The 18,452-nt window shown below is 59.9% G+C and overlaps 5 protein-coding genes and 2 non-coding genes across 7 annotated transcripts; 4 read left to right on the forward strand and 3 right to left on the reverse strand.

Moving 5' to 3' along the window:
- Window positions 1-4,204: 4,204 nt before the first annotated feature.
- A1Q1_t349 lies at window positions 4,205-4,295 on the forward strand. Its single transcript has one exon. It is a non-coding gene; the product is annotated as a tRNA-Thr (tRNA).
- Window positions 4,296-5,187: 892 nt separating this feature from the next.
- On the forward strand, window positions 5,188-5,258 carry A1Q1_t350. The gene has a single exon. It is a non-coding gene; the product is annotated as a tRNA-Gly (tRNA).
- A 301-nt stretch (window positions 5,259-5,559) lies between these two features.
- On the forward strand, window positions 5,560-9,490 carry A1Q1_01492 (ribosomal protein; the record flags this gene model as incomplete). The annotated part of the gene is made up of 2 exons (XM_014324531.1): window positions 5,560-6,339; window positions 6,398-9,490. The coding sequence occupies 2 exons, from the start codon at window positions 5,560-5,562 to the stop codon at window positions 9,488-9,490; spliced, it is 3,873 nt and encodes a 1,290-aa protein (XP_014180006.1).
- A 356-nt stretch (window positions 9,491-9,846) lies between these two features.
- Window positions 9,847-11,491, forward strand: A1Q1_01493 (uncharacterized protein; the record flags this gene model as incomplete). Its single annotated transcript, XM_014324532.1, has 2 exons — window positions 9,847-11,350; window positions 11,418-11,491. 2 exons carry the CDS (start codon window positions 9,847-9,849, stop codon window positions 11,489-11,491), a joined length of 1,578 nt encoding a protein of 525 aa, XP_014180007.1.
- Window positions 11,492-11,634: 143 nt separating this feature from the next.
- A1Q1_01494 (uncharacterized protein) lies at window positions 11,635-12,310 on the reverse strand (the record flags this gene model as incomplete). Its single annotated transcript, XM_014324533.1, has 2 exons — window positions 11,635-12,028; window positions 12,093-12,310. 2 exons carry the CDS (start codon window positions 12,308-12,310, stop codon window positions 11,635-11,637), a joined length of 612 nt encoding a protein of 203 aa, XP_014180008.1.
- Window positions 12,311-12,341: 31 nt separating this feature from the next.
- A1Q1_01495 (uncharacterized protein) lies at window positions 12,342-12,842 on the reverse strand (the record flags this gene model as incomplete). The annotated part of the gene is made up of 1 exon (XM_014324534.1): window positions 12,342-12,842. The coding sequence occupies one exon, from the start codon at window positions 12,840-12,842 to the stop codon at window positions 12,342-12,344; it is 501 nt and encodes a 166-aa protein (XP_014180009.1).
- Window positions 12,843-14,026: 1,184 nt separating this feature from the next.
- Window positions 14,027-17,159, reverse strand: A1Q1_01496 (nuclear localization sequence binding protein; the record flags this gene model as incomplete). Its single annotated transcript, XM_014324535.1, has 6 exons — window positions 14,027-14,583; window positions 14,621-16,288; window positions 16,329-16,416; window positions 16,458-16,727; window positions 16,788-16,865; window positions 17,034-17,159. The coding sequence occupies 6 exons, from the start codon at window positions 17,157-17,159 to the stop codon at window positions 14,027-14,029; spliced, it is 2,787 nt and encodes a 928-aa protein (XP_014180010.1).
- Window positions 17,160-18,452: the final 1,293 nt, after the last annotated feature.

Genomic DNA, 18,452 nt, shown 5'->3' on the forward strand with positions numbered 1-18,452 from the left:
CTGATGGTCGATTGCTGCTGCATTTGCACTGCAAGCTGCATTCATCTCGGGCCCATCGCATTCATACCCTCGGTCCGCCCAGTTGAGGCTCTACCGTCTCTCTGGAAGCAGCCACCTCTTTGGATACGCAGCGCTGCGTACTCCATGCGCACTCCTCGTAGCGTCCATGTTTATGCGACACAAGCGCCGACCCAAATATGATTGGGGATTGCAGGAGACAAGGAGCATGCGACCCAGATTTTTCATTATATTTCGTACAGGTTTGACCACTGGCAGGACCCCGCGTCGCTGCTGTGCCTCGTTCGCGATGTCTCAAGAGCGACGTCAGCCGGCCGGAGCCCGAAAGTCCTCGCTCCCGATACGCCCGCAGTGCGTAGCACTGAGCGCAAGATGCATGATGCATGATGTCAACACCCGACAAGAACCTCGATACGCCCCCAGACAACGACCATAGGGGCGAACAAGCTTCTTAATAATGCTGTAACTGCTAACTCTATGTGACCGTGTTCCTTACGTAGAAGCACCTGGAGGCGCCTTCCTTCTGTGCCATTGCTAGGCTCCCCCAACCTGCCCGTCAGCCCGCCGGAGCCCGTTCCCCTCGCCCAGGCTCCGGTCGGTTTCGTCTTCGATTTTTTTCGGTGCATTCTCCTTGCGGCGAACGGTCCCGCCAGAACGGCGAGGCGCGGTCAGGCGCTTTTTCATGCATTGAGTCGGTGAACCTTTTTGGGGCGGCTCAGGCCAGGCCCCGGGCAAGGGCGTACCAGGACGTTGGTCCCTTCTGCAGCTTTGCTTCTCTGCACACCTGAAGCTCTGCACGCGAGCATTCGAAACACGCCTTCCTGACCTCCTCGGGCTTGCTGGTTGGCCAAGAGGGCGGCAATGGACACTCGACCCGCAGACGAGGAAGACAAAACAAGGATCCAGCGTAACAAGGTTGGACCGAAATGATGCATAAGGGGTCGCCTCGCTCTTCCTCTGCTCTATGGTGAAAACTACAAGAGGCATTGGAGCCGTAACTGGCCCACGGGGCGTACGTGCTCTACGTGCGTACGTCTGCGGCCCCAGCGTCGGGTTCTCGCGGGCTCGCTCCGCAAGGAGGGAAACAAGCTCATCGACGCTCGCTTCCGCGGCTCGCAACCGCCACGCTCTCCAGGTCCCCCGTCGTACGCACTCTTCCCCACCACTCGGCCCAGACACATCATTGGCGGCGACAGATTTCTGGGTCGTGTTTGTGTCTTCTGCGTTGGAGCTAAACGGCGGCCAAACATTGCGAACGAATGCAATCAGAGTGCGTACCCGCTGTCGTCACAGGGTGCGAGGGAGCGGGCACTGAGCCGCTGGACTCCCACTCGCCGCCGGGACAGCCTCAGCACTGCAGTATGGAGATCTTCTCGGTCTGTGTTCGCTCTAGAGTGCACTGACTGGCGAGACGCGATCGCAAAACCGATTGGAAGCAGGAGGGTGCAAGAGCGGCATTGCCGCCGTTTCGTCCTCTGAAACACCACCCTGTTCCCCTCTCCTGGTCGACTCCTGCTAGAGTCCTCTACCTCTCGTAATGACTGAACACCATGCACAGGGTGAATGGCGTCTCCTCTGTATCTGATGTGTCAGAGTGCATCTCTCGAAGCTTTGGGGCACGCAGGTTTGGCATGAGGTGGCCATGATGGAAGCTCGTGTCACCTCTGGTCGCTGGTGTCAGACCGAGCACAGTTGACGCGAGTTGAGGCTGAGACCAGACAAGAGGATGGTCGTCAGGCTGAAAGCTTCCAGACAGCTAGTACGGCACGCTCGCTGCTAAAGCAATTTAAGCACGAGCGTGACGGTCTGTGATCTTCACGACTGTCCGTGCCCACTACCGCGAATGCCGGGCTGGGCGGGAGGCGGCTTGACCTCTCGATCTCGTCAGCCTTGGCGGCCGGGAGCTCGGCGGGTGATTGTGCAGTCACCTCGGTCGGGGCAGCCGTTGCCGGGCTCGCTGCACTTGCCGTTATCGGTGCAGCCGTTGTCACTGGGGCATCTTGATGTGACCGAAAAGCCGGCATGCAGTACTGTTCGCCCTCTCTGCAAATCAGCGGTCAACGACCTCCTCACTGAGGCCGAGTAAACACCCGCAGTGAACATGTAAATTAAAGGACTCCATCGTGACCGGGTATGGTGCACCCCTGTCTGGGAGCGCTAGCGGCCCAGGCCGCTCTACTCTCCTTATTGCTGTGCTCATTATGCAGGCGTTTGAGAATGTACCGAGCCTTGGGAGTGGCCCAGAATGGCGGACCCCGCACCAGACCCGGCTAGCTCGCTTTCATAAATGTGTATCGGAGTGTCGGAACGGCGGGTGGCGTTCTCTTGTCCTGCAATGATTCCTGTATGATCCTGCATGCAGGATGTTTCCAGATACAAAATCAGCGGAACGAGTATCCAAAACCGCGGTAAGCAGGTGTGTTTACTCAATTCGACCGGACGTGGCTCGGTGGTGGATAGCGCGTGTGCAGGGTGAGGATATACACCGCCCCGGAGTCCTGCGCTTGACCACATTCATGCAGTGAAACGGCGAATGCCGGCCTCAACCAGGTGCTGGCCGGCTTACGGCTTCGTACTAAGCAGTGACTACCCACCTCTACTAGTGCAGGAATGAGCCGAACCCACCTCATGCAATTGTTAGAAGTGCCCGATCAGGATCTCGATCGGCGGCAGTGATGTTCTGGTGAAGCCATGCTGGAAGTGCTGATCGTGCCACTCAATGGCAGAAACATATGAACAAAATGACGCCCATAGTGCCTGTTACGATATGCAGAGGCGCCTCTCCCTGCTTTTCATTGCAGTGGAACTGAAGAGGCTGCTCCAAAGACTGCACCCTGCTGCTATTCCCGTGCCTACAGCTCTGCAGAAGCTCTCGAACACTCACTCGATCTTGGGAGTCTACCGGTGCAGCGGCGCGATCACCACGGGGAGTACGCAATCCTGCAATCTAAGGTAATGGAACCGCAAACCCAGCTTCGCTGCAGAGCTTACCAAGCTGGTATGCCCCCTGTGTGCACGTCAGTTGGAGAACTCCAGCTCGCGTGGAGGATCCCAGCCCCTTCGCGTAGCTTCAGCCCTAGCAATTCATTCCAGCCGCAGTCCTTCTGTGCATCTACGGCTGGACGACGACGCTTTCCTGTCGATTTTGTCGCACCGAAAAACGATCGCATTGCGAAACTTACCCTCCGCAGGACAGTCGATAGGGCGGCCGCCGCCGTCTTCGCCGCACTCCCAACAGGGTAGGAAGTACCCTCGAATGCCTCGAAACCGATCAGTCGCAGAACATTACCAGATCGCCTCATCATTACGTATTGGCCTGGGTGCAGTTTCAACTGGCCGCCATGCGTTTGAACTCGATCTCAGCCGTGGCTACGAACAAGTCTGAGCTTATGCTGAGGTTCAGACGGAGTTTTTCGACACTTAAGATCAAGTCCTGAAACGGGGTCGAGCTTGAGCCTGTTTCTGCGAGGAGAACAACTGACGGAGTTCGCAAGCTTCGCGCAAACTCCATTAAGCTGCTAGGCACGCAGCTGGGACGCAGAGTGGTTTGAGGAGGCAAGCCAGCGCCCCATCGCTCCAGATAACAATGCATCCGTGAAACACCCCTTGGGCGCTCTCACGTCCTGGCCGCGATTCTGCTCGCCGGACGGATGGCCGTTAGTCAGCTGATGCAACTGTGCTTTAGGTTTCTCGCGCCTGTCCACCAGCACTCATAGTTACCACTTCTGCGAGAATGAAGTGCCTCACTTGCGAGCTGCGCATGGTTCTGGATACAGGAGGCCGATCTTGAAGAGGCACAAAAGAGGAACGGAAGATCACCGCATAAGTGGGCTCAGCTAGGTTTGCCTGCGGCGGACGGCAGTCGAGTCTATACCTTGCACAGTCGCATGACCGCATCGCTGCGTCGCCGCTGGCGCAGTTGTTCTTGGCGTGCGCCGGACTGCATTAAGTGCGCGTCATCAATGCTACCTGCGCTGAAATGAACTCTTCAAGTCATCGCTTGTGCGGGTCGGTTCCGAACGCAGCACACGCACATCATCTGCGCAAAACCTTCATCACTTCCATGGTCAGCTGGTCATCACGTCTGGTTGCCCTGCAGTCCAGATCAGGCGTAGAACCGCGCGATCCGAGCGAACTCTCAGTGGCCGCTGTACTCCATCCTCAGCAGTTGGTCGTTGACAGGTTGGCCTTCTTAGTTCAGTGGCTAGAATTTTCCACTAGTAGCGGTGTAACATCGGACTATGGAACGGTCACCCGTTCGATTCGGGTAGAAGGCATCTAGCATCTTCTTTTGCGGCTCTTCCCTCCGTTGCAGAGGTTGGGGACGTCTTCTTTTACTCCTGGGAGGAGACAGTCCTGATCTGCGATCGACGTGAGAGGTCACGTGCCTGGTCATCGCCCAAGAGAGCCGCTCGAGAGGCATGTGGCACTTTGCTCTGAACGGGTCGTGCGACGAGTTTGCGCCGACTTCACTGTTTTCGGCGATTTGCCCCGTCCTGCGTTTGCAGGAGTTCTCAACGGCACGAGTAGTAGCCGGTGGTGACGTCCGCGGAATGCGTAAAGCCAGTCTCAGCACTATACGTGAGCTCATTCCTATCGTTCGACCCCAGAAAGCTTATCAGGCGGCTCGGAACTCTGAGCCTGGCTGCCTAGTCCCGAGACATGAGTGCGCTAACCCGAACGATTGATGGCTCTGATGCGCTCCGACGAAGATCCTGAAGACCAAGCGCTGATACCTCTAAACGCTGGCCACGACTCTTTGGGAACAACAATGAGCGAGCCAACGGCGACATCCGATGGCGCAGATACGGTTTCAGGGTGGTCGCGAATGGCCGGCCTTGAGACGTCAGTGGGGTGTATACTGACATCTCGCTCCCCCTACCCTAAAGCCTTGATGAGTTGTGCTTGTAGCCCACAGAGCGTGCAGTAGGCCGACGATCCTTCCGTCGCAGTTGCCGTACCATGTGTCGCAAGGAGAGTTCACGTCCAGCTCTCGACCAGTCGAAGAAGCTTGTGCCTGTCCAACTACACCCAGAAAGAGCCGCTCGTACAGATACCAAGATCACCTGCCACCTCAACATTGCGAGCATATAGGGACACTCGCGCTCCGCTGTCACGAAGAATCGGCCAACGCGAGCAGCGATGGTGAAGTGGTTCTGAGACGTCCTAACATCTATGGTGAAATGGTATCATGCATCGTTGCCATCGATGCGGTGGGGGTTCGATTCCCCCTGGATGTACTCCTTTTCGTTTTTGGAATCTTGAGGAGCTCTTCTGCACAAGAAATCGAGTTTTGGAGGTGGTTGTACTCGTTCGGTGCGAAGGTTCGTCGTTGTTGACATCGCGTAGAAACAGACGCGTTTTTCGGTTTAGTCCCGCCCTCAGGCACCGTTTGCCACCCAGTGGCGCGGATTCTTTGTCGCGTGGAGTGGAGGCCCAGTCACGTGAGCCGCCGAGATTTTGAAGTTCGTCATGTCCACCGAGGTTTCAGTGCATGGCGATCGCAGCTCCCTGCGTTGACAACAGCATCTACACGACATCATGGCGACACCAGCGTCCTTCGGAACGCAGCTCGCCAATGTGCGACGTCTGTCTGCGTCTGGACAGGCGCACCAGGCGAAGCCTGCCCAGCTTTTGATGGCTATTGAATCCACCATCTCCTCGACTCTGCCGAAATCGACCCTTCCGCACACTTCGACCGCGTACTTCACCGCGCTTCTGCAGTGCCTCGAGAAGGCTTGCTCCGATGAGATTGCCCCGGGAGAGACGGGAGAGGAGATTTCCGAGACCGAGAAGATGGACGGTGGCGACCTCATCCCCGCAACCCTCTACCTCCTCGCGATTGTTGTGCCGGAGACGCCGCCCAGCGTCGTTCTCGCCAAGCTCAGCCCGCTCCTTGAGTGCCTCCTTCCCCTCTTCAGCACCGCCCTCGCCCACCCTCCCGCCCTCCGAAGTCTCCTCCAGATCGTTACCTCCCTCCTTCTCTTCGCCACGCCGACGTCGCTTTCCAACCCCCTTCTGAAGAAGGCTTGGAACTACGTCCTTGAGCTGTGCCTCGACCCGCGACCCAAGGTCCGCCATCTCGCGCAGGAGGGCGTCCGGAAGGTTCTTTGCACCCCCGTTCCCCCTCGCGTGGTGCCGGGAGCTCACCCGTACCTCCCCCGTGCTCGCGAGTGGGTTACGTCGGCGCTTGAGGATGAGGTCAAGGGCAAGAGCAGCAAGAAGAAGGCCAGGTTCGCTGGCAACGATGAGGACGAGGGCAAGAAGGCTATTCACGTTGTGCAGGGACTGAGGGGATGGGTTGCCGTTTGGGGTACTGAGGTGAGCTGCGTCCCACTGTCTCGAGCTAACGATCCAGCAACTTGCTCAGCTCTGCCAGCTTCTCATGGCTCTCCCGCCCCACCCGCACCTCACCAACCAGGTCTACTCTCTCCTGTCTCACCTTCTCTCCCCGCCGCCAGTCGACTCGGCCTCTCCGACCCCTCACGTCATCGGAAACCTGACCAAGGTCATTGACTCGCTCCTCGCGTCGCCACCCGAGTCTGGTGACATGCCGGCGTACCTTTCTGCCCTGTCCAGCGCCCTCATCAAGCTCTCCCTGCAGGACCCCGCAAACCTGCCGGCTTACCTTCCGAAGGCGTTTAACTACATCTTCAACGACGTTCTTCTCGGAGCCTCCACGAGCCCGGCGGTCTGCAAGGCTGCCACGGAGGCGATCGCTGACGGCATCGTTCGTTACTGTGTCACGGACGAGATGATCATCGCCGCCGTCCAGTACCTCCGGTCCGGTAGCCACCTTCCCGGTGCCAGGAAGAAGCAGAAGACTCCCTTCCTTACCAAGGTTCTCGGTGCCGTTACTGAGGCCCTGGACTCAAACGCTCTCCGCATGAACTACCTTTTCACCATCCTCTCCGCCCTCATCTCCCGCCTCCGCCTCCGCCTGCTTCCCGACGAGCCCGCTGTCGACCCCAGCGGAACGGCCCCTACGGCCGCGGAGGAGCTTCTTCTCCCTCTCATCACTGAGGTTGGAGATCTCCGAACGCAGAAGGGCTTCGACGCCAAGGACAAGGTGGACGAGGTCGTTGGCGCTGCCGTCGAGGTCATCGGTGTCGAGGGCGTCCTTCGTGCGCTGCCCCTCAACATCGAGCCCGATGCGAGCGGAAAGACTCCTCAGCCTGGCCGCGCTCATCTCCTCCCGATCATTCGCCACAAGACGACAAACGACTCTCTCGCCTTCTTCGCCAACTACTTCCGACCGCTCTCTGAGCGTCTCTTCGAGCGCAAGGTCGCTGCCGAGGACGCCGGAAACGTTGCTGTTGCCAAGGTCTGGGAGGTTCTCGTCGGCCAGATCTGGGACTGTCTCCCCGGCTTCTGCGAGATGCCCCGGGACATGCAGGAGGGTCTGTCTACGCCCTTCCTCTCCCTCATCACCAACCTTCTCTACACCCAGCCCCTCCTTCTCTCGCCGCTGCTTCGCTCGCTCCTCCAGCTCGTCAACTCTACCCAGACTCTTCTGAACTCGTCGACCGACCCCGCTGAGCTCCGCAAGCAGTTTGGCATTGACCAGGAGGCGGCCAAGGCCAACCTTGGCAAGCTTAAGTCTCTTGCCAAGGACATGGTCTCCGTCCTGCTCAACGTCTTCTCCAAGCTTCCTCGCGAGCAGCGTGGAATGGTCGGAGACGTCATCGCCGCCTGGGTCGGTATCATGGACGAGAAGGACATCATCGAGACCTACAACACTGTCGCCTCCCACCTTTCGCAAAACCTCGACAACACCCAGGCTCCCGCCCCCGGTGCTTCTCCCATCAGCCACACCATGCTTGACCTGCTGATCGTCTTCGTTCCTCACCTTCCCGCCGCTCAGAGCGCCTCTCTCTTCGCCGCCACCTCGACGAAGGACCTGCTCGAGCACGAGGATGCCACGGTTCAGAAGAAGGCTTACCGTCTCCTCAAGCGTCTGCTCGAGGCTGGCAAGCTCGGCGAGGCCGGCTCTGGTGACAAGCTGCAGGAGTTCGTCGAGCGCCTGAACGAGGTCGCCACCCAGGTCGGCCCCGGCGCTCAGCGTGACCGCCTTCAGCTTCTCTCGACTCTGGTTCAGGAGCTGCCCAAGGACCGTCTGCACCTCATTCCGGAGCTCCTGTCTGAGGCCGTTCTCGGTACCAAGGAGGTCAACGAGAAGGCTCGTGACGCCGGTTTCGACCTCCTCGTTGTCATGGGTCACAAGATGGCTGAGGGAGGAGAGGTCAAGCAGGCCGTTCCCGTTGACGAGGACAGCGATGAGCTCGTTGAGCGCACCGTTGACGCCAACGCCCAGGAGTACATCACTATGGTTGCTGCTGGTCTCACTGGAACGACCCCTCACATGATCTCCGCCTCGATCAACGCTCTCTCGCGTCTCCTCTTCGAGTTCAAGGACGACATCTCGAACGAGCTCATCTCTGAGCTTGTCGCTACCGTCATTGTCTTTGTCGGCTCGAAGAACCGTGAGATTGTCAAGTCTGCTCTTGGATTTGTCAAGGTCGCTGTCGTCGCTCTTCCCACGGAGACTGTCGAGCCCCATCTTGAGGCGCTTGTCCCCGCCCTTCTCGGCTGGGTCCACGACCAGAAGAACCACTTCAAGCTCAAGACTATTCACATTTTCGAGCGCATGTTCCGCAAGTTCGGCTACGAGAACGTCCACTCGTTTGCCCCTGAGGGTGGCGAGCGCAAGGTTATCGAGAACCTGAAGAAGCGCAAGGACCGTGCTAAGCGCAAAAAGGCGACCGCCGAGGAGGAGAACAAGGCTCCCAAGACGACCTCTGGCAACGCCTTTGACGACATTCTCTACAACAGCGACTCTGACGATGAGGAGGAGCAGGGTGACGAGGACGAGCGTCCCGTCAAGCCCCTGGGCAAGCGTGCTCAGCGACGAGCTGCCGCCGCCGCTGAGGCCGAGTACATCCGTGACGAGGGTGACGAGCCCATGGACCTTCTCTCTCGCAGCATTGCTGGTGGTGTCACGCGCGACCCGAAGGCAGAGCAGCGCAAGCGCAAGCCTGGCCAGGACGCCGCGCACTTCAAGACGGACAAGAGTGGCAAGCTCGTCATCGAGGATGAGGGCTCCGACTCTGACTCGCCGATGGACGACGGTGCGGACGAGGGCAATGCCTATCTGCAGGCCATGCGTGGCATCGAGGGTGCGGCGCGCACCAGCCGTGGTCTCAAGTTCAACAAGAACACGAAGCGCGCTCGTGAGGAGGAGCGCGAGGAGGGTCTCATGGACGTCGATGACGACAAGATGGCCAAGAAGAAGAAGAAGAAGTCGATCGGCCGGCTCGGCGAGGAGTTCCGCAGCAAGCGCGGAAAGGGAGATGTCAAGAAGGACGGCGTCGACCCCTACGCCTACGTTCCCATCGGCCAGGCTGCCAAACGCGCGGGCAAGAACGGCGGCCGCGTCAGCCTGACCAACAAAAAGAAGGGCATGAGGTCCTAATCTGCTACGAGGTGTATAGATCCCGGTTTGGTAGTGTTTCATCATGTTATTGCATTTAGATTCGTCCCTGTGCTGTTATTGCAATCGAGCGGATCGTCGCTTCCTATTGTGCTCTTGTATAGCTGTATAGGATCGCGTGAAACTGGTCAATTCGGATCGACATGGGCTGGACGGGGGACCGTGTATCAGACAGTACTCGCGCCTGTGACCGCGCCGTCGCGCGCAGCGGTCGAGTCAGCTTGACGCCCCGTTTTGTGTGTCTTCCCCCGGATCCAAACAATCTGGTGGGCCGTCGCTATAAAATTCAGCGCACGCACGACGCCGACGCTCCCCCACCATCACTTCACCGCTACACGATGGGTCCCATCGTCAACAACTCGGCGTCACAAATGCGGTCTCCGACACGGACGACAGACGACATCGGAAGTGCCACACTCAGTGCTGCGTCGCGCGCACTCGCCATCGACCACATCACCGACCTCGTCTGCGCTGCCCTCGACACGCCGTCGCTCCTCTCAGCCCTCCGCGTCAACTACGCCTTCTTCCAGTCGGCAGGCAAGGCTCTCTACCGTCACCTGTATCTCGGGTGCGGTGCTCCGCTCAGCGGCGCTCTGGTCGGGAACGACACGGCTCGCCGCGCCATGCTGAACGCTTACCACCCGTGCGAGGGCCAGACATGGGACGAAGCTTTCTGCCTGTGGAAGCTGTCAACGATTTCTACCGCCCCAGAGCGCCCCGTCAAAGGCAAGGGCAAGCCAGGCAAGAAAGCTGGAGTTGCGGCGGCCTCGCCGGCAGTCGCGGAAATGAAGGCGGCGCTCATAGCCGCCCGTCTGCCACCTCTGCCTGACAAAGAGATCAAGTCTTTCATCGCCCACCTCGTCGACCGCACCATTGGGGCGCTACACTCCGGTCCCGGTCGCAAGCGCAAGACACGCAACTTCAAGCTCCAGCTGCTGCGCTACGTTCGCGTCCTGACCGTCACCTCGCACCACCGCTGTGTGTGCGCCCTGTGGGGTGCCCATGTGGCGTCGTTCTTCCCGAACGTCGAGGTGCTCCGCGTCGTCCCCAACGTCTCGGCGGACGGAGCGCTCATTCCGGCCTGCGACGGTGCCGACGTCAAGCCATGCCCATTCCTGCAAGTGAACGCACAGAAGCTCGTGCTGCGTAACCTGGATCGGCGCGGGCCGCCGATCCCCGGGCATCTCTCCTGGAGCTCGCCAAACCTGGAGCGTGTCAGCCTCTACCTGCCGCTCGACGGGGCAGAGTGCTCGTTGATCCCTCCTCCCAGCCTGAAGGGCCAGTTCCCCGGTGTGAAGGAGATCAACGTCGTTTTCCACGTCTGGCACGGTGCACGCGTCGTCGACGTCCTCTTCCCGACCAAGGACCCGCACCTGCCCGACGCCTTGCTCGAGCTCCTGCACTCGCTTACGATCCCCGGACGCAGCGCCAACACCAAGATCAAGATCCACGGTATCGACACAATTGCGCTGGACCTCCTTGGCTCGTTCGTCGTCCGTGCCGACGCTCTCATGGACACCACCGCCATCGACCCAGCCTTCTCCATGCCCTCCGCCGCCGGTGCGCAGACGCTCGTCTCGAGTCTCATCGGATGCGTCCCCCTCAGCTATCTCTCGCCCGAGGACGAGGCGTTCGCCAAGTTCGTCATGGACGCACTGCGCTGTGACGCCGCGACAGGTTTCATCCGTCAGCTGTGGCACCCCGGCAAGGGCAGCCCGAACGCTGCCGAGATCAAGACCGCCATGCGCCCGAACAGCAATGTCTCGTTTGGCACGCTCGAGGAGTACTTTGAGAGCAAGGAGTGTGAGGAGGACGAGCAGATTAATTCGCGCGGCATCGCGTGTACGTGCAAGAGCTGCGAGCGCTGCTAGCGGCCTGGGGTATCTGTGAATGACTTTTGGAGTTGTAGACATCGCCACAAGGTCAGCGGAGTATGTACAGGGTTCAGCAGTGTGCCACAAGTGGAAGAGAGCTCTGGCATGAACATGGAGACTACTAAACTTCGGACCTGGACTAACGCCTTACTTCTGACCGCGACCTGCAACTCCGGAACAAACGGAAACGAGAACAGCCTGACAGAACGAAACCGGTTAAGGCATGACGCCGCCCTGCTTGTCAGTTCCGATTCAGAGCTGCAAACTCACAGTAATGGGGACAAGCACGCCAGTGACGAACTTGCATCCCTCAGATGCGAGCCACGACACCGTGTCCGTGACGTCCGAGACCTTGACGTTGCGGCCCATGGGGTGGGCAGCCTTGCGCTGCGGGTTAGCTCTTGCTAGCTCACTGGAGCTAGGAAGTAGGGAGGAGAGGAAGACGGATCGATCGGGGAGGGGAGGGGTAGGGCTCACCATGGCGATGAAGGCACCGGCCTCGGCACCCGCAATGGCGGAGAGGTCCTTGTCGATACGCGTGAGCATGTCCGTCTCGCAAATGGTGGGCGCGTAGCAGTTGGCCGTGATGCCGTGCGGCGCGAGTTCCTCAGCGACCGCGGCGTTGATGCCAGCGACGGCGTGTTTCCTGTAGCGTCAGCTTCAACCTCTGTCGATGGGAAGCAGGAGAGAGAAGGGGGGTCCCCACTCACGAGGCACAGTAGGCGCTAAAGTTGGGCGCGCCGCGCAGACCTGCCGTCGACGCCGCGCCGATCAGCTTGCCCCCGCGGCCTTGCTCGATCATGGCGCGCGCGGCGGCCTGGTAGCACAGGTACACGCCGCGCACGTTGACGTTGTACACCTGGTCGAGCGCGCTGATCGGCGTGTCGACGAAACGGTAGATGGGCGCGATGCCCGCGTTTGCGACCATGACTGGGGTCAGCTCGGTAAGCTTATAGGGATCAGGTAGCTGGCTGGCCCGGTCCAGTGGTCGCCGGGAAACCCGAGACGACAGAAGAGGAAGGAGGTGAGTCGCTGCTGCAGGGTACAGGGCTGATGGCCGTGCGTTCGCCGCCATCGCGGAGCGGAGACTCTGCGGAGCCGACCATCGAGCAGGAGAGGGGTGACTCACCATCGATACCGCCCAGCTCCTTTGTGGCCTCAACAAGGGCCTTGACCTGCGCCTCGTCCGCGACGTCGCAGTCCTTGACGACAACCTTGGCGCCGTTGGCGCGGCACTCCTCGGCGACCTTGTCGAGGTTCTCGCGGTTGCTGGGCAGGTCGGAGAGGACGAGGTCGAGCCCGTCCTTGGCGAGGCGCACGGCGATGCCCGCGCCGATCCCCTGGCCGGCACCAGTGATGACCGCGACGCGCTTGGTGGTGTTACCGTTTGCGTTCGCGGAGGCCGCGACGGTGGCCGCGGGGGCGGGAGGGGCTGCGCTCGTCGTTGTCGTTGCCGACATTCTGCGTCGCTTCGGTTCAGGTGAGGAGGATATGGTGGGCAAACGAGCGCAGGAGCGCAAGAGCGTGCGAATCGGTTAAAGGTTGATAAAGGAAGGCCAAGGTGTCTGTGCAAGGTCACAAGACTTGGACAGCTTCGCTAGCTTCGGTCGTGGTTCACCGGCTTGGTTGGACTGTGTGATCGGAGCCCGGGGCAGATACAGGGTAAGCGGTCGAGGGGGCCGAGGGAGGGTGCGCCAGGTATTCAGTCTCGGCGTCCAGTGTCGATGCTGGTTCGCTGCGCCCGGAGGAGAGCTAGGAGAAGGGAGGCCTGAGCGTGTGTGATGAGCAGTCACGTCAAAGGATGCCTGATGGTCATGCGGTGCGTTCCATGCGTCGCATGCGTCGCACGCTGGGACCGGTGCCAGCTTTCGATGCGCGGGTCTGTGAACAACCCGCTCACAAAAGGTACCCAGCATTCCTCGAGGTCCGGCATTCACTCTGGCCCAACCTGCCGAACACCTTTTTCGCAGGCCCACCGGTGCGCGGAAAGACGTCATGCCATTCGCACTCTGAAGATGCCGGCCGGATGGCCGAGAGCATTAATTGCCGGATCACGGAGAACGCCGAGTTCCCCAAACCAAAAGTGCACAACTTGCGGGGGCCGATGTCGGAGGACAACGTTCAAGCTCTCGGTTGTGACGTTTGCAAGCTGACACGGGCACAGACGAGGTCAAGCATGGACAGTTGGACGCCCTACTGTGGGGCAAAAGGGCATGCGGATATGCGGAATGGTAGATTTGCGCAGTCACAAGCCGGCTAGTCGATCGGTGAGACAGATCGATCAGCGTAGGGCGCTAGATCGCAGCAAAGGGCTAAAGCGCAGCAGGTTGACCAAGGCTGCTCTGAAGCGCGACAGTGCGTCGCGTCTCACACATGCATCGCGTGTCAATGTGGTTATATGGTGTCTCTACTTCTATCTCTAGAAATATGCCGTGGTGGTGCTAGCATGCTGGTGGGCCCCGTAGGCCCAGGAACTACCTCGTTGTGCGTCGTGGTCGTCCGAATCTCCTCTCTCTACTCATGAGTAATGTGACACTGATTCCGTAGTGCTTTTCTGGGTATCTCTGTCGTCTCCTGATAACCGCCGTGACGATAAAAGCAACCGTAATCTACCTTGTGGACAGTTGATACAAACACCTTGTGATTATACGCCGCCGAGACTCTTCCGCGACTGCCTCGCCCGCTCGCGTGCACGCCGCGCGGCGCGCAGCAGGTTCACCGTGATCTGCTTGACCTTCTCCAGCGAAGGGGAGCCCTGTGCCAGGTAACCGTTCAGCTCCTCCAGGTACTTGGCCTTCTCCTGCTGCGGCAGGTTGTGGCCCGGAATCAGGTTCAGAGCCTCACCGGCGTACTGCGTGCTCTCAGCCGGCGGTACGCTCGAGAGAACCGCCTGGAAGATGACCGGTACCTGCTCGATACCGTCTTCCCTGAATCCGCTCACCACACCACTCAGCATCTGAGTGAAGATCGGCTTGGCGAACTGCGCGAATACCGGCTGCACGCTCGCTGCGTACTGAGGCTGGTTCATGTCCTGCGCCAGCATCGCCAGCGTGTCGAGACACACGAGTACCGTCTCCGGCGCCGGGCACTGCAGAGCGGCCAGCGTGTGCGACACCGCCTGCGACAGAGCAGGGCTGGCAAGCGTCTGCTGAGGCATCGACGCCAGGTACGCCATGAAGCAGTGCACGTAGTCGTCCATGACTGGATGTCAGTTAGTGTACTACCCAAAGCAACTCACCATCAGCAATAATCGCAGCGTCCTTAACCTGCAAAAGCTTCGTCAGGGATGCCGTGACGTTCTCAAAGGCAGCGATGAGGAGGGCAGCGAGTGCCTCGTTCCCAGGGCTGCGGACAACGTCTCCAAACTTCTGCGCGACCTTGCCCGTGATCCAGATGTAGGAGGCGTATCCAGTCTCGGCGAAGGAGCTCGCCATACGGTCGAGCACAGGCTGAACGACAGGCTGCAGAGCAGCCACCGGGAAGAAGGCCAGACCACGTCGAAGGATCGAGCCGACACGCTCGCTGATGTAGTATAGCTTGGCGTAGCGGGCAAGAAGAGCGTCGAACACTGAGTACAGCGTCGCAGCGGTCGGGTAGCAAGACTCCGGGACAGGGTCCAGCGTCCTAACCACCTGCAAGTAAGCGTCCAGCTGCTCCAGGGTGTCCGCCGTCTTCTGCAGGTCCTGCTTGCTGGCCTCACCAGGAGCGTTTGCGACAGTCTGCACCTTCTCAATGAGAGGCTGGGTGAACTGCTGGAGAGCTTGCGCCGCCTCGGTGGAAGGCAGGGAAGACACGACGTAGGCAATAGCCTCGCACACCTCCAGAATATCCGCCTGGTCCAGCTTGTCGGCGACAGTCGTGACGAACTGGTGCAGCTGCGGTAAGTACGGGACTAAGTGCTGGTTGCAGTCCTGGCACATGAACTTCATGGCCTGGGCAGCAGCCGCCGACACCTCGTCGTCTGCCATGTCGAAACCGGCACTGATGTACTGCAGCTGGAACTCTAAGTTTTGCGGGTGACGGTCGATCCACTGCGTGTAACGCGAGATGACGAGAATGGCGGCGTAGCGAATGCGCGGGTGGTCCGGAAGCTTCGGCAGCATCTCCATGATATGGGGAACAACCTCGTCATCATCCGGATCGACCTCGGCACCCATTGATCGCATGGAGAACAGCGGGGCCTCAATCTCCTGCCACGACGGGTTCGGCTTGGCCATCGCCTCCACGACCATGTCGTATGACCGGCGTAAACATGTCGGCGCGCCGAGGACCTTGCAGCAGTCCTTGAGCGTGTCGCCCATTCGGTGTCGGAAGGAGCGGAACTCGTCACGCTCCTGCGCAGTCTGCTGCTCGTTGTCGCCGGGGAAGTGCAGGTGTCCGATGATGATCGTCTGGAGCTTGGCAAAGATCTCGTAGTACGGTCCCCAGGTCTCGTCCGCACTCTTGTCAACCATTCCGGACAAGATCCACCAGAACTGGAACGTGATCGGGACGATATCCAGATCCTCGTAAGCCGTGCACTTCAGAATCGCCTCCACGAGAGGCAGGGATTCTCTCGGGTGCGACTTGATGATGTCCTGGTAGCACTCGCCCGCCTCACAGAACATGCGGCAGTATCCTCGTATCCTGTCGGCATCGTCGTGGTACTGCTCCAGCTTCGGCCCAAGTGCGATGAGGCGCGGGATAATCTCCTGAACCAGCGGCATGTTGTCGTGGATCTCCTGCGTCTCATGTATTAGGTCGCAGATGACGTCGACCGCGGCGTCGAACAGCTGGTCGGACTCGAGCGCGGCGAACATGGCCGGGTACAACGGGCTCTGCGCAACTGCGCTGGTGGGGAACTCGCCGGCGCGGAGCCAGCTTCGCATTGTCTCAAAGATCGACGACTGAATCTGGGTAGTAAGGCCTGAAAGAATTAGCCGATCGATCGCCAGGGAAGCACTCACCCTCCGCCTGGATGTACATCGAGAGAACGTTGATAACTGCCTCCGCGGAGCCCGACACCAGCTCGTCATAGTTGTCCGTACCCTCAGGCTGAGAAAGGTCAGCGATTATCCCCTATCTTCGATGCCTACCAGTCTCGGAAGTCGCGTGTTGAGCGACTCCTCGGCCAGCGAACCCAGGAAGCGCAACAGGACCACGACAGTTCCCGGCTCCTTGCCGAACTGCTCGATCATGCCCTGCACAACGTTGGTCCATTCCGGCATCTGCAGCGCGAGGTCGGCGAGCGCCAGACAGAGCTGGGTGAGAACCGCTTTTGACCCCGCCGGTGCTGTGGGAAGCGCAAGGGGCCCGAGAGCGTTGAGTAGCGAGTCCCTAAGCGATGGCAGCGCGTCGCGGGGAAGCTGGGGAAGGTCATAGAGAATCTGCAGTTGTCAGCTTCTCTGAGTGAGCAGGCAGCTTACCTTGGACCTCAGCGTCTGTGCCGAGAACAGACGGCCCTCGAGCGGGGCGTCTGGAGACACGAGGATCGTGTGGCACGTCTGCCATGCTTCAGTCTGTTGACGTTAGCACCTTCCCTCCACGTCGTAAGAGTTTGCTGAGGGGTAGATCAGGTAGCTCAGCCTCGGGTCGCGAGATGGGTCGGCATGGTGACGCCCGATCTCGATTGTTTGGCTACCGAAGACGTCACTGGTGATTGGTGCACTCACGCTGTGCTGAAACTCTTCGAGCCATTCGTTCGCCCTCTTCTTCGCGTTCGAGTCTGGGTCGTGGTACAGCGCCTGGAGCGCTTGAAGGACGGTCGCGGTCGCCTGGTCCTGCTGGGGTGTGGCCATGCCGCTGGCTGCAAGGTGTAACAGCAAGGTGTCGACAAGATAGACTGGGGAAGGGACTTGAACTTTGTTGCAGCCTGTTGATGTGGTGGTGGTGGATGCTCGTCCCCTCAGGCAGGCATCCCACGTGGCAACAGGGGGGTTGGATAAAGTTCATCAAGGACAGACGGTATCGATCGTGGGAAAGCACGGCCTCGTTGAGACCAGACAAGAATGGGACCGTGGGAAAGGACGCCGATCCTTGACGGGAGGAGTGGATAAGCTGCAGCACGTGGAGGTGACAAACGAGCAGCATTCCCACGGGCGCCATGGCTGCCAAGATTTGCGATCTGGAGGCCGTGGAGGGGCGGCAAGCACCGTCGAGATGGAGGCCACTGCGGGGACTTCATCACATGTTCGTGGCCTGCGTCGGCCCCGGACGCTCAGAGGTCGCCGTTGCCGCAACCCGCATACGAGACCAACGGGGTCGCCGGGGTACGGGGAAAAATTTGATGCTGACACATGTCATCGAGGGGCCAGATCTCAATGCCATAGGGCGGGCGTGCATGCGCTCATCGGGCCCCTACCACGTAAGGGCGCCCTTCGCCCACGGGCGCTGCGCCTAGTGCATAGAGCGAGAAGGCGACGCCGGAGATTGCAAACAGTCGTCCGCTCAGCTTCCCGCTGATGCCCCGGATCCCCGTTGGGTGCTGGAATGGCACGAAGGGCTAAGGGCCCAAGTCCAGACCACGACATTCCGTCCATCACCGCCGTTCTGCCCCGCACCGTCCTTCCCTGTCGTCGCTCCGTAGCACGTCAGCGCTACCTGCAGGAGTCAAGAGTCAAGTCTGGTATGCAGCGATCGAGCATGGAAGGATCCCGCAACGTCATTCCCGCTTGTCTGGGCATGTCTGTGTCTGGGCGGCCATCGGTCGCCTCGCCAAGATGCTTGAGCTGATCATCGGCCCATTAGACGATTTACGCCGATGCCAGCCGAAGCACGACACCGGCCATCGCACGGCAACAGGTGTATTGAATCAATTTTCGTTGATCGCCGAATAGCACCAGCGCATGCGGCCATTACGACCCCGGTACTTCCTCTCTAAGCGACGCTAATGAATGTTGAATGGGCTACAACCCGGTCGCCGTGACCCATTGAGTTTGAGCTCGCGCCGTTTCTCGCGAGATGAGGGTCAGTGGACCGGCCATCTGGCCGGCGATGCATGAAACTCTGCCAGATCGCAGGCAACTCAGCCTCTCTCCGCTGCCGGATTCGCACGACTCCCAGGTGCAGAGCGCGAGGTGCGCGCCAGGTGG

The sequence above is a fragment of the Trichosporon asahii genome (assembly GCF_000293215.1).
Source record: "Trichosporon asahii var. asahii CBS 2479 unplaced genomic scaffold scaffold00050, whole genome shotgun sequence".
In the NCBI taxonomy this organism is placed as follows: Eukaryota; Fungi; Basidiomycota; class Tremellomycetes; order Trichosporonales; family Trichosporonaceae; genus Trichosporon; species Trichosporon asahii.